Source organism: Aplidium turbinatum, chromosome 8 (genome assembly GCF_918807975.1).
Source record: "Aplidium turbinatum chromosome 8, kaAplTurb1.1, whole genome shotgun sequence".
In the NCBI taxonomy this organism is placed as follows: Eukaryota; Metazoa; Chordata; class Ascidiacea; order Aplousobranchia; family Polyclinidae; genus Aplidium; species Aplidium turbinatum.
In genome coordinates, this window is record NC_137479.1 from 27002186 (window position 1) to 27016639 (window position 14454).

The 14454-nt window shown below is 37.3% G+C and overlaps 1 protein-coding gene across 1 annotated transcript; it reads left to right on the top strand.

The window, feature by feature from the left end:
* The first annotated feature begins 1035 nt into the window (after positions 1-1035).
* On the top strand, positions 1036-11911 carry LOC145775575 (thioredoxin-interacting protein-like). The gene is made up of 8 exons (XM_082586882.1): positions 1036-1177; positions 1333-1452; positions 1724-1813; positions 2503-2639; positions 4683-4837; positions 5134-5389; positions 5759-5897; positions 8175-11911. Exons 1-8 carry the CDS (start codon positions 1057-1059, stop codon positions 8348-8350), a joined length of 1194 nt encoding a protein of 397 aa, XP_082443008.1. The 5' UTR covers positions 1036-1056; the 3' UTR covers positions 8351-11911.
* The last annotated feature ends 2543 nt before the right edge of the window (positions 11912-14454 follow it).

A 14454-nucleotide genomic window follows, 5' to 3' on the forward strand; every position in this document is an offset into this window, starting at 1 on the left:
TTAAACTTTGACATTAACTCAGCTTCTTGAATGATGTTTGGGTCTATTATGGTAGGGTTAGCTTGGGAATAACTAATTTTTTGTTTTGGGATAACAGATATATATCTCCAAATTTTGTAATTTGTATAGTCGATTAATTGCATAGGCCCTAGCTATCTGAGTGTTATAACCTTTTCTGAAATTTATTACATAAATTGGTTGTAAAATCATCAAACTGTTAACACAGTTGTGAAGGTGCATTTATGCTTTATGGCTTTGCAATAAAATCACTTATGTTCAATCTTTGCTACTTTTGCAACACATATTTTGTGAAACAATACATGGAATTTTTTTTATGTTAATGTGTTTTGTTTTTATTGTTTGAAAACTTTCATTTTACCAATATGCTAAACAATGTTTTTGTTTTTTTTCACTAGTTTCCATCTACTGGTCGCAGCCACCATCTGTATTTACCTCTTGCTCAGTTCTAAAAACATTTCTCAAGACATTTGCTACAAAAAATCAATATTTTAATATAAAATAGTGTTAAATAGTATATATATATATATACCGTATATAATAAATATGTACAACATTGTACAACATATCTTTATTTGAACAGTTTTTTTTTCACATATTTTAACAGATTGGGCTCCGTGGGAACATAATTTGCCATATGAAGTTATGCAGCTTGTTTTTAAATGTGTTAATTTTTGCTGAATGTTTTGGTCCAAGCATTGTTGAATTTGTATATCCTTTGCAGTGTCATCATAAGAAAGATAGCTTATCTGGTACTTTGCTATTTAGCAGTGTTTTAAATCGATGCTTACACACACCTACACATCGCTCCATTTATTCCAGCTTAGGTTCAATAATCATATTTTTATTTAAAGCTGCTAAGATAAACAATGTTGCAGCCCTATACAATGTTATATTGTGACTTTGTAATTATTTTGTTACCTTGGTGATCCAGCTTTTTATGAACTTACTTTGTTTGATATAGATTTGTGTTTTTGTTTGGATTTTTTGACCTTAAAATGTCTATCATCTGCAAATTTTTGGATCCAACTTAGAAACATGGGTAAAATAAGTGAGATTCGTATTATCTTTGGCAACAACAATCGAAATGTTTTTAAACCTGGCCATGCTGTGACAGGTCATGTTATTCTCAAGGTATCAAAAGCAACAAAAGTGTTTGGTGAGTTGATCAGTATTTGAAAGTTGCTGTTACAAATGTGCCACTGTTTGCTTCAAAAATTACTTCTGTCAGAAATCATAATTGGACAGTTTTTAATGTTTACTTGTATTATTATTATTAATATCATATTAATTGCACATTTATTTTATCACAAGCTGTGACAGCCAAAATTCATGGTTTTTGCAAAACTAAATGGTCTGTGGGGAGTGATGACAAGAAGCATTACAAAGAAAAGGAAGAATATACTTTGCAAGAGATAGTTTTGTGGGGCGGAGGTAAGTAATATATTAGAAACTGCGTTTGAACAATCCCAAATTCGAACTGGAGAATGAGTTTGGTTTTTGTAGTGATTGCATTAGCGTGAGGTTATCTCTTATTAGAGTATTGCACATCCCTATTAGCTATGGAGTGTACCATAGGCTATAGCACTATAGCAGCTGAGAAGAATTTCTACAAGTGGCAAAAGACATGTAATTACTCTCAATGATGTGGCTCCTTGTATTTTTGTGCAGTATATATATTTTTTGATTTTTGTTTTTATTTCAGTGAGCAACCAGACCACAGTGTTACCTCTTGGTAATCAACAGAAAGAGTTCTCATTTCCCCTATCAGCAAATTGTCCTTCTTCATTTTCAAGTAAGAGTTGTGTTTCATATTTTGTGTTGCCTAGTTTTTTTGATATGGTTTACAGAAGGTCCTGATTCAAATATAATCTATTTGAGTCATGATACTTGATATATATATGAATGTCTTTGTATTTAATTTGAATAAAGACCTTTGGATGATCCAAGTAAGGGGAAACAGTCTGTAGTGTAGAGGTTTTTTGAGAATAGCAACTGAATTTGATGTAATTTGCTCTGGTTGGCTATTTGCTTGGCATTGAGTATTATACTTGTTGTAGTATTAATAACATTTATTCTTTATATCAGAAACACATGGTTTTCCATCATAAAGCTTGCACAGTAGTGATGGTGTTTGTCAGTTAAAATACCAACCTTTGATCCAGTTTAGTGCTTCACAATGCGTTATATATCTCATGACTTGCGTTTCTTAAGAATTTGTTATATATATACATATATCATCATATAAGAAAAAGCAAAGCATAATATGTTATATCTATTGGAAAGAAATAAAAAATTTATATATATATTTGCTGTGTACACGGTACATTTATTTTTTTTGAGCAGCAAAACAATTTGCTTGTGTAACATTGTACTCAATTGAGTCCAATCGATGTCAAGAGAAATTATGTGTTTTTTGTGATATTTACATTGTCTTTTGTTATAATTTTTACATTAACTGACAGTTAAATATTTTCTTTTCAGGCAAGTATGGGAATGTGACTTACACTTTAACAGTGACATGCAAATTTCCTGGTGGATTATCTATTAACCAAGACTGCACAAGACCTTTCCGCGTCTATGATATAGTTGACTTAACACAGAATCCTGTTACTGCTGAAGTGAGTTAATAACCCACAGTAACAAAAACTCTCGATTTTAATTCGCCTCCAGTTCCACAAATTTCACCCTCCCCCCAAACCGAATTTGACCCATGCAATCGAAAAACATGCAATCATGCATTGTAATGATATGTGTTTGGATGTGTAGATATGATTACATTGGGGTGTTTGTTTCATTTTTTCACGATTTTTAAAAACAAAAATGTTTGAGGTCTAATCGGATTTTGGTCACATACAAACGATCCAAAATATTTTTTTCGATCGGACGCCAATTAAAGGGTGTGCACTGTGCAGCCACCCAAAAGTTTGAAAAATTAAAGCGTGGGAAAATATGTGATATTTGGGTAGTTAACGGAAGGAGATATGTAGACACGTAAGTTGTCAACTTTGGCGGAATGGCCACCTTCCTATCTGCGCTTAATACATTTTACTACCCTATCTACAACGGAAAAAAGTGGATTGCAAAAAAAATTTTTTTTTTTCATGTTTATGATGTTTTCTTCCCAGTTTTACAGAAGCAAACGCTTTCCAGTAACCACAATGATAACAAGTTATAGAGAGCCACAAACCTTATGTGCTAAGGCATAGAGTACAAGTGTGCATCAAATTTTACACAAACAATGAAATGAAGTTCCTTTCAGGATTGGCTTGGCATAGAATACCGTCATCTCTTTTTGCACAGTGTCACTCACATGTAAACTTTTCAGCATGAGCTACTAACACAGAGCAGTTAAACAGACCAGTTGACATTGACGTGTCTGTGCAAATCAAGAGTCATACACCTCGTCTTTTCTTTGTTTGAATTCAACAATATGTACAATGATTGCATTCTAGAGGTATATATTATATACAAACGCAGCTGTAGAAACAGGGATTCAGTCATGACTTGTGAAAAACAAATAAGCAACATCATGTGGAACGGGAAATCGGGCATGTTACCCAAGAATAAAAAATTACTACCAGCATGTAATACTCAATGATTACTTTTCAGCATTGCTCTAATACGACCTAAGTCTAACATCAACTTTTCTTTGTTTGTCTGAGTTGTTTTCGTTCTCATTTGATCAATTGTGGTTGTTGACGCTCTTCCACAACTGCCTGTTCCAAAATAAAATACAGGGCACTGGCTTGCTCTGAACAGTGAAGAAATGCTTCAGGTTTGACAGTCTTTGTTGGAGCAAATTTTCCCACTGCAGACTCGAACAAGAATGTAGTTCTGAAAGCGAAAAAAGCAGAGTAGCCTAATACCGGTAATAATCTACAATTCGTCCATCTGCAATCCTGCATTGTTAGATCCTAGAAAAATTAACAAAACCTTTATTAAAAAATAAAAGTGTTATGCTGCAGTTACTGCAAACGTTTTGCTTCGTAGAACTGGAAACAAAACATCATAAATATATGAAAAAAACAGATTTTTGTAATTAACCTTTTTTCCATTGCAGATAGAGTAGTAAAATGTATTAAGCGCAGATGGGAAATTGGCCATTCCGAACAAGTTGACACCTTGTCCGTCTTTCTATCTCCTTCTTTTACCGAGATATCGCAAACTTCCTGCAAACTATCCCACGCTTCAATTTTTAAAACTTTTGAGGGCTGCAAACCCTCTAAAAGTCGTCCGATCAAAAAATTTTTTTTTAGATCGGCTGGATGTGACAGAAATCCGATCTGGTTTGACCGCAAGCATTTTTGATTTCAAAAATCTTGTAAAAATGAAACATTCAAGAATCTAGACTACATACATACACTGAAAGTCACAGTGAGTTATGATAAAGTCAATTCTGGTAAAGGGAATTCTGGTAAAATTGAGCAAGCTGTTGTTTCACAAACTTTCATGGCTAGTGTTTATTTCATTTTTTTTTTTACATTATTTCAATGTGTTTGGACATATGATGTAAGTATTTAAATATTTTTTTTGATAAACTTCTATCAATTGAACGAAAGAAACTACTGCGATGGCTCTTGCCCTGGTAGAAGACACTGATATTTCGAGTGTGTTTGCTTACCTTCATGAAGTTAGCCAAAACTCAGTAAGTTGCGTTCCAGCTCTTCTACAAACCATTGCACGTTAAAGGAAGGGGCCAAGATGACTGCTGCCTGTGCTGCTATAAAGTCAACGCTAAAATCGACCTGACTTTGGACAAAAGTGCTTATGCTCCTGGTGACAGAGTGTTGATCAATGGGAACATCGAAAATGGATGGTACGGTTTTGAAAACTAATCTTGACACCTACTTTTACTTCAAGAGTGGTTTGTTACCGTACGTTTTAAAAATATCTGCAAACATGCAATGACGGTGCCGTTCTGTTGTCACTTACTGCTCAGTGTGACGGTGACCCGTAGTAAATGCTGGTAATTTGCCGAGCATAGAACGTTTATTGATAAACTGTTTTCATTCGAAAGCCATAATCTTTGTAAAATTTACTTTTGATAAAGCATTTTTTGGCCTTTTAGTTATCCAGAAGTAAAAATCCTCTTTTATTTTTCATCATCTTCAGTCAAAGTGTACTTCCCTTCTTGATGACATTATGCCAAAAAACCACTTGCTATGGAAAACGGTCTGGTTTCTCCTTCACGTCATCCGGGAACTTAAAGTCGAGGGAAAAAGTTGTAGAAATTTGTAACTGGAGAGGGCATCCCATATCGATTCAATCAAGGAAGAAATTTCAAAATGAACCGACACTTACTATTCCTATGGTTGTCGCTTCAGCGTTACGAAATTGCAAATTCATCAGTGTTTCATACTTTATTAAAGTAGGTTGCCTTATGTTAGTTGTTTGAGACTAGTGTCTGCTTCTCATTATGAATTTTGTATTGTCGCTTCTGTAGCGAAGCCCCCTCTTAAAAGATTTTAAAATTCCGGTGTCCATTCTACCATTTCAGATTCAAGAGCTGTCATATAAAAAGTTGAGAACAACGCTTAACCGCACCGGATACAACTCTGTATAAAAACACGATATATTACCTTAATGACTAGCTTCTGACTATTTTTGAAAAGCTACACTATTTAGATTACTTTAAAAATCACGAAGATGATACTTAACATGTCGGAGAATCTGTTACTCAAAATATCCCATTCTGCCTACGCTCCATGTATTCAGATGTTGTTGCATTTTTTTTTAGTTCAAGGTTACCATGAAAGGGTTCGGTTCAGTTGACGTGCCTTTAAATCCCGTAGACATTGTGATAGGCCATCGGTCCTTGCCTTCATACGATGACATGAATGCTTATAGTATACCCTCTTCATCAACTGTCCCTACAGGTGAGTTTGTTTCCTATGCATGGATTTCCCTAGTCGGTCAATTCGCTGATATATATCCGAAGATTGGGGCCCCGTGCGATTTGCGTCTGCATCAAAGTGTTAGTTTATCCCAAATATGGTTTTGTTATCGCGATAATTAGGTGTTGCTGCCTTTAAGTTGCTGTTAATGGTAACTCATTTTGTATCATTGGTGAAATGATAGTACGCCAGAACGAGTATGTTGTGAAATATGGTTGATTCACTGTATGTCTAGCTGCATTTACTGCTGTCGTTTATAGTTCTAGCTGTCTGTACACCAGAGTCGGATCAATTGCACAGTTTTCAGTTCAATTACACCATCATTTGTTTTTGATTACTTTAGTTATTGTACTTTAGTTACAATTACATTGTTTTGAAATTTTCAAATTTTAATTGCAATTACTTCCAAATATGATAAAATCGTTAATGTCCAACGATCGAATCGAATGAAAATGGAAGACGCCATACTCGAGTTTCACCCTTGTTTGGGATCATCAGTGGTGCATATCCAATTATTATCCATGTGTCTTAAGTGGAAATCCAACTTCCAACTTGATGGGAATTGTGAAAAGTTCCCACGTGATTGGAAATTGAACCTCCGTCGAGATATTTTACTGTGGTGTCCAGTATGCCGTTCTTAACCAAGTCGAAAACGTCCACGATTTCTATCAAGCTGAAGTTCGCTTTCCGCTCAAGACGCATGGATACGCACCAATGATGATCCCAAACAAGGGTGAAACTCGAGTATGGCGTCTTCCATTTTCGTTCAATCGGGACATTAATGATTTTACAAATTTCCACTGTAAGTAATTACACATTTCAATTACAAAAACTTCATGTTTCCATATTTATGTTCATCGATGATCTTTTACAGTTTGATTTGATCAAAAACAAGTACGGTAGAATTGCATTTGATAAAGATTATCTTGTAATATAGAAGTTCCTTTGAACCCCAGCTATAGCGGTTCAACAAGAGTGCTGATATGCGTGCAACTTACCAAATATGATATAATTGTAATTTGGACTAAAATTTTAAAATTGCAAATACAATTACACCACATCAAAACGTCTCAATTACAAATGTAATTGCAATTACATGAAAATGTGTAATTAATTATTTTCAATTATAATTGTAATTGATCCAACTCCGGTGGTTACCGCACTTTGATCCACCTGTATGGCAACATAGTTAAACTTTTGCAGGTTACGCTAAATCAAATACTGCCGTTACGTCACATCTTTCGTTGGCATTGATAGATTTCCAGTTATTCAAGAGATAGCAACTTGCGTCCTTTGTTTGTCTTCCAACTTTGTAATGTTGACAGTTGATTTTTGGAAGAAATAATTCTCGGAAGAAAAGCGCGTTTGTGTAATCTTGTTCCAAAGCCATGCTTGCACCCCGATTGCAAATGTCTTTGTTATACTGTTTCAACGTTTGTAGACGTTATTTAAATGCGAAAAAGGAGTAGTTTGGTGGTTTAGCCAAATACTGTATGGTTCGTTAAACACCTATTTTCAGCATGTATTATCCCAGGCAGCAAATCAGCCATTTTTTACATTGAATCAACGTCTGCGGACGTTGAATGTAAGAATGTCTGATTTGCCGTCTGGGATCTTTCTAACCGTGCGATCAATTTATTGTGTTTGCATTCGTGTAAGTTTTGTTTTTCATCATTTACTGTTGAACTTAAACACGGGCGCAAGCTATGGCTACTGTACCAGTGGCTATGAGCATTGGGCACTGGGCAGGAGAGATTACCTAGAATGATAGAGATACTACCAGATTGTTAAAAGTACGTCTGATCATGACATTGTATTGATTGAACGTTTTGAGGTTTGGCTTAGGAAGGTGACAAGTGATACACGCCGCACGGCACGAAATATCATGCACACTGCCACACTCACACATGCGTAACTTGCACGAACAATGCCAACCACTCCTGAGCAATAAAATACATCCTTTTTCGTTACATATCTTCACTTCAACTACCGCATTAAGTGTGAGAGCGTTGCCACTATAGTAGTTTTAAACATGCTTGATCTTTTTACCGTGCGCTATTTTTGAAGCTATAGTTTTTCTAAAACTTTTGTAAAAATGTCATGAGCACAACCCAGACAGAAAAATCCGTCATTTTTCCATTGATTCAACATCTGGAAGACGTTGAATCAATGGAAAATTGACGGATTTTGGCGTTAGGAAAGAATTGCAGGTTGCACTTTGCAATCATCGAGATACGTGATATTTTTGTTATTGTCCAGCTCCTCATCTGGACGAGACGAACTTGCCTCTTTATTTCCCACCTCCGGGGCTCAGAGGAAGTGATTTGGTGGAAGTACATATTCACGCAAACGATGCTCCTCCTCCGAGTTACGTGGAAGCAACATCCGCTCCTCCAGATCCTTTAGGTCTTGGAAACGACATGACTCGAGTGTAAATTTGTTGAAACAAATTTTATCGTGTTTTTGGACAAGAAATCAACATAAAGCAACATTGCTTTAACGTCGGTGTTGATCAAAGTCACAATCGCACTCTGCGATGTGGCCTCTGGGGATTTTATCTATCATTGTTAACTGCAAAGTGATCATACTCCACATTGATAAATTCGAAATACTGCTGCTTTCTAATGTATAATACACTGGAGGGAATGGCAGCAGCGTCACGTGCCCTTCCCCCCCCCCGTACTCTTAAGACTTTGGGTCGGTTTCATCATATCTCTACCAACAGCTACGGCCGAATGGATTGGGGTGTGTACGACTGTGCTGGTGCAAAATCGAAGGCGTCAGAAATCAGAATAACGGTCACATGACAAGTGTGAAAACCTTGTGACCAATTGAAGAATCTTGGGTCTGCAATGTCACTCAGTTCTTCTTAAAACTTTAAAACAAAGCTTCTGTTGGATTTGCGTTTGAAAACCAAAGAACATGTTGTATGACGTTCCAAAAACAATTATTTTTGCTTCTGAAAACCGTAGCAGAAATATTATAATTGTTTGAAATCAATTAAAAAGTATTAAAATTTCATCGTAATTACAGAACATTTAGATCCAAGCGTTGTTCTTTCCCAACAGTGTTGTAGCCTATCATTGTTTTTGCTACGTTAACACCTAACTTGTGGTTGAATCAATTCGATTTTGTTTTATTTGGATTTCAAACGAACCAGAAGTTATACAACGACTGGTCCATCTCGGTTTTATTGCCCGTAATGTCTGCGCAACAAAACGTGTTGCTTGCTAATATTTAAACCCAGATGGCAAAATCCGTCATTTTTACATTTTGTCATTTTTACAACGTCTGCAGACGTTGAATCAATGTAAAAATGACGGATTTTCTGTACATATAGAAAGTTGGTGAAATGATCAATGCACTCTTTTCAATAGACAGCATTTAATGGTCATCAAAAACCCAAGAGATGTGTGCTCACACATTGATTCTATGTCTGATCAACGTTAAAGCTGCACATCAATGCACACGTTTTGCGGATCAGAATCGCAAGTCATTGAAACAGTCATAAAGTACTATTGCTTTTTATCTCCGTTTTAACATCGTAAACTTTAACCTTTGCTTTTTTATTGCCACTTCATACGCTTGCTGTGGTCTATCTAATGTGCACTAATTTTTCATTACTATTGTCACTATCTTTCATCACAATTTTCTTTTTATCTTCTCATTGTGTCGATTCATGCAAGTTGCTCCACTGCCCTAAGAATGTAGGTGTGCGTCTATTGTCAGACAGCAAATCAGTCGTTTTTTACATTGTTCTCAATGTCTGCAGATGCTGAATGAATGTAAAAAACGATTAATTTGCTGTCTGACAAGAGATACACACCTACATTCTTAGGCTAAGGACCAAGCTCTTTTAACATACGTAATCTTTGAAAGTGGATGCTATCGTGCAAAAGTGTATGTCTTTTGTGCGTTCTCATTGCTTGGTCATTCAAACTTTGTAATTTCAATGCTTTATCGAAAATTAGCTGAAGTCTTGGCTTTCCAAGACATCAAAATCCAAGACGTCTGTAGACGTTGAATCAATGTAAAAATTTTGCTGCCTGGTTTATGACGCCTGAAAGGGTCGTTTTATTTAATGAATTGCTTTTATTCACACAACGAAATACTGTAATAACATCAATTTTATTACATTGCTGGCGTAAGTTCCCGTACATTGTAGCCTATCAAGATCGTTGCTTGTTCGAAGTGATCGTCGTCGTGGGAGCCTCTGGGGCCGAGGGTCTATCCTTTTACCACCCCAGATTCACGATGTTTCCGGACTACACTGGAAGGCTGCCAGAAAACAGCTAGGCTTTGGTTTCATCATCCATGACACGCAGACCTTCCACTCCGTTAGGTGGCTTGAAGATGGAGCAGTCATTGATGATGTGGTCTGCGGTCTGTTCCTCGGCACCACATTCACAGGAGGAGGAAGAGGCCATTCCCCATTGGTGCATGGTTGAGCGGAAAATCCCGACGCACGTACGGAGACGGTTGAGGCGCACCCATGCCTGTCTTGGTAGTGTTAGGGCGATGGGGCCTGTGTCGGCGTCGTGGATGAACGAATAGAGTCTGGTGGTACATGACTTCCATTCAGAATTCCATTTATGGTCCGCCCAAGCAGCCGCAGAGATGTCTTGTACATCAGCTTTGTTGATAAGAAGTTGAGCGGCTGGCACGAATGGGTGTCTTGATTTCAGTCGACGGGGGTGCTCGTTTGGGAGACTTCCATTTGCTCGGTTGACTTCCATTCAGAACTTCAAAGTGATAATTGACACTTTCATTGGCTAAAATTGATTCGGGCACGTGAAATCTACAAACGCGTCTTGGCATTTTATTGCGCCATACATTGAAATCAACTGGCACTCGTAGAGAGTGAACTCCCAAAAAGCAAGTCATTACGAAAATCTCCAGATTGGTGAGACGTTTTTAATGACCAGACGCGTGTGCTTGGAGCGTCAGTTATAACCCCAGGTAGCAAGATTGTTTCTTTTTTACTGATTTAATGTCTAAAAACGATAAATTTTGCGGCTGAGGCAGGCATTTTTTATCTGCTTTGTCTTAATTTTCTACCATTAGTTTCGGTGGTTTGAAAATTTGTAAAATGTTTTGTAAGATACAAACACTGGGTGGGAGGTGTCAAAGGCTTCACTTACCTTGTCTAGCTTTTCATTGTTGCCCGTCGAATCTGTTAGAATTAGACATCACGAAGAATCTATGGTACATTCATCTTATTTTTTACCTTTAGCTTATTTCAGATAACTAATCTCATTCATCGATTTGCTTGTATGCTTTCATATGCATGTGACTGTGTTATCTGAAGTTGTATATATGACATACTTGTGTACTGTATAATCCTTTCTGCTGACAGATTTTTGTCACCAATTGAATTGCTTCGAAACGTGTCCATTGATATACTTGAGATTTCGCTAACGAAGGGACGCAATGCTTTAGTTTGGTTTGAATACATGGTTGGAGATCTCAAGGTAGTTCTAGCGAAACGGTGATTATTTACTTACAGTATTTCATCAGTAGTAATCAGTGTTCTTCGTCGTACTGAAAATCTTTTGTATTTTGAAGCTTTAATTTTTGATCACGTAAGGTAAGTTTCATCTCATGATGATAAAAATCTTTAACGATGTTTTTTTTTTATTCTCTTGGCTTGATTTTGACCAAACCCAGCCAACAAATCATTCAACCACGGATTCGAAAAACTGCTCAGGAATTAAAATTTATTAAACTAGAAATTTAATATTTCTGCTCATTCCTGTCACTACAGTATGCATAAGTAAGTAGCCTGTGTTAATTATATTAATGAGTACGATCTCTGCAAAGCTTGTTGTCTGCGTAGCTTTCTACTCGAGAATCAGTTCTAAACGTTTCGAACTTGAAATTCGATTTGTGATGTGTGTGAGTAGTAGCTTTCTTATTCACATCGTAAAAACTATTTGGCCACTGCTATGTTAGCGGTAGTCCGTCATCATGCTTTAATACAATTGCTTTTTGTGTTGCTTGGGTTATTGGTGAGTGTGCGCGCTGACGCTTCATACGTCTTGAAGCCAGATACGAAAGCTCCGTAGCAAGTGGGTTTCTTTAAAAGATATTGCATGCTTTTGATTAAATCAGGGGTGGGGAACCTTTTTAGTATTGCGGGCCACATAAAATGAAAAATAACACAGGCGGGCCACTAAAATTTCGAAATTTTATTTACAGATAAAAAATGCAGCGAAGTAGACAATGATTTATTTCACTTTCACAGCTAGTGAGATGGCTGAAAGTTTTTATTTTTGGTGAGTCGTGTGATGTCTGCTGACACGGAAGATGTTGCAACTCTTAACTACACCTCCACGTTTTTATCAGTCAGTCTGGAGCGAAGCCGACTTTTTGTTAGATTCAATTTGGAAAAAAACTGCTCGCAACGGTAGGTGCTTCCAAACAGAGACACATAGCCTATTTCAAAGCATGTTTCCGCATGACTGGAAAATCATCGGCATTTATGTAGCGTTGATAAAAGTTGAGCAGTGGAATGTTTTGGTACATTGCTTTCAACGTACCGTCACTCTGTGAGCTCTACTATTTCATGTTGGAAGTTACTAGGAACATCAGTTGCAACCACATTGAAAAGAGAGGCAAAAATATCTAACTCCATTTCTTTACTCTTTATGTCCAAAAATCTTGCATTAAATGTCTCCATAAGATTGACACATACATAGGCAATGGGTAGCCTATATTTGGCTGTTGTAGAAAGCTTTTGCTCTTGCAAGGTAGGAAAATGTGCGGTGTTATTGTTTTCAAGTTGTACTTTCCACAGGTAATTTAGCTTCAAATGATTTCACTTTTGCAAAAGAAAAAAAAAAATTTTTACGAAATTTTGACGCGGGCCACATAGAACAGTTACGCAGGCCGCATTCGGCCCGCGGGCCGCAGGTTCCCCACCCCTGGATTAAATGATGGAAAATTGATCAATTTTTCACTTTTTACTTGGACGTAAATTTAAATTTTAACAACCGCGTCCGCCATCGTTAATCTATCTACTGTATAAACTGCGGTAAAAAAAATATGGCGAGATTCAGGCTGCTTTCTACTATCTCTTAGATTTAGTCCGAAGAAACGTTTACCACCTGAACAGTGTTCATAGCTTCAGAGGCACAAACAAAAAGCAATCCAGCGTCTCATTAGCGCAGTGGCAACATTACGTTGTAAGCTAAAAGAAACACGATTTAGTATATAAGTTTGTACGTCACACTAGCAGAAGTAGTTTCGTATGGCATTCTCACACGTGTGACCACCGGGTAGTGGCACAAGTGAAAATAGTTCATTTACGAAAAAGAGGGACGAACGTTTAAGAAAGTGATCTTTTCATTTTCTTGTTTTCGTGAAGCACACTCCTTTTTTCCTTCTACGTAAATTCTTTCGTGTGAGACAGGATTGTTCAGATTCCAGGGCAGGTGATGGAAAGCCAGGTTAGTGTAGCTTCATTTAGTTCTGCTGGGGATAGTAGAAGTAGGGGATTGCCTACTCAAAAATAAGGTGGACGACTGGAGGGTCATAGTGTTATGACAAAATTTGGTGCAACTGCAGCTTAAGTTCTACCGCCATATGTCGCATACCCAGGTGCAGCGTATGTGATCTGGCTGCATGTGTGTCAACCAACCGTGTAGGTTATTACCAGAATAAATGCATGAAAATATGTGATATCATGTTTATGTACCGGTAATACTTTATGATACTAGTCATAATAATGCAGCAATAGATTTTGCGCTGCAGTAGTAACAGTAAGTTAGTTAGCCTCACACTGCAGTAGCAAGGTTCTACCGATGTTTTAGCATCTCAAACCTCACTCAAAATATAGCATTTCATTTGATAAAAATAAATTTACGTAAAAGCTTTTTGCAGTTCTACCAATTTTTAAATTTTGCAATGACCCTCCAGCTGTCCATATTGCAAGATATGGACTGAATAAAGCGAGTCGTCCCAGTATTCCACTGTTCCTAAGTTCTGCTAACCATGTATTCCATTTTGCGTCTTGTAAATAGACATTCAAGAACGACATGGCCAGCGGATTGTTCCTCCGCACCGCTTTCGTTAGCCAATGGAAGCGGAAGACTCCTGATTGAATTCGATTGCGCTTGACCCAAGTCGGCCAGGATAGGTTCACACAACACAAAGATGGCGGCGAACCACTGCGGGTGAGGTATAAGGAGGGACTAAGGAGTCTGATTTTGGTGGCACACCATGCTTACTTCCAACTGTCTTCAGTATAGGTTAATGTGCTGCGCTGGTGGTGTATCAATTCTAGGATAGCTGGTACAAAGGGATGTCTTGGCTTCAGTCGCTAGAGAGATTTTTGAGGTGAGATGTGGAGCAAAGTAGGATTTTTTACCGGCATAGCCTGTGTAAAATGGCTCACTTCTGTAACAGCTTCAATCAATCAATGGTTTACTTGCCAGGAACAGCACGTTTAAAATATGCACGTAAGGCCTACTGTAGCCTACACTGCAAAAGTTGTAGGCTACAAAATTCCCGTACTAACAGGGAGATAATGAGACTATCA

Coding starts and splice junctions, on each gene's coding strand:
- LOC145775575 (XM_082586882.1), top strand. CDS start 1,057: ATGGGTAAAATAAGTGAGATTCGTATTATCTTTGGCAACAACAATCGA. Junction 1,453..1,723: donor GATAGTTTTGTGGGGCGGAG/GTAAGTAATATA, acceptor TTTTTATTTCAG/TGAGCAACCAGACCACAGTG. Junction 5,898..8,174: donor TTCATCAACTGTCCCTACAG/GTGAGTTTGTTT, acceptor GTTATTGTCCAG/CTCCTCATCTGGACGAGACG.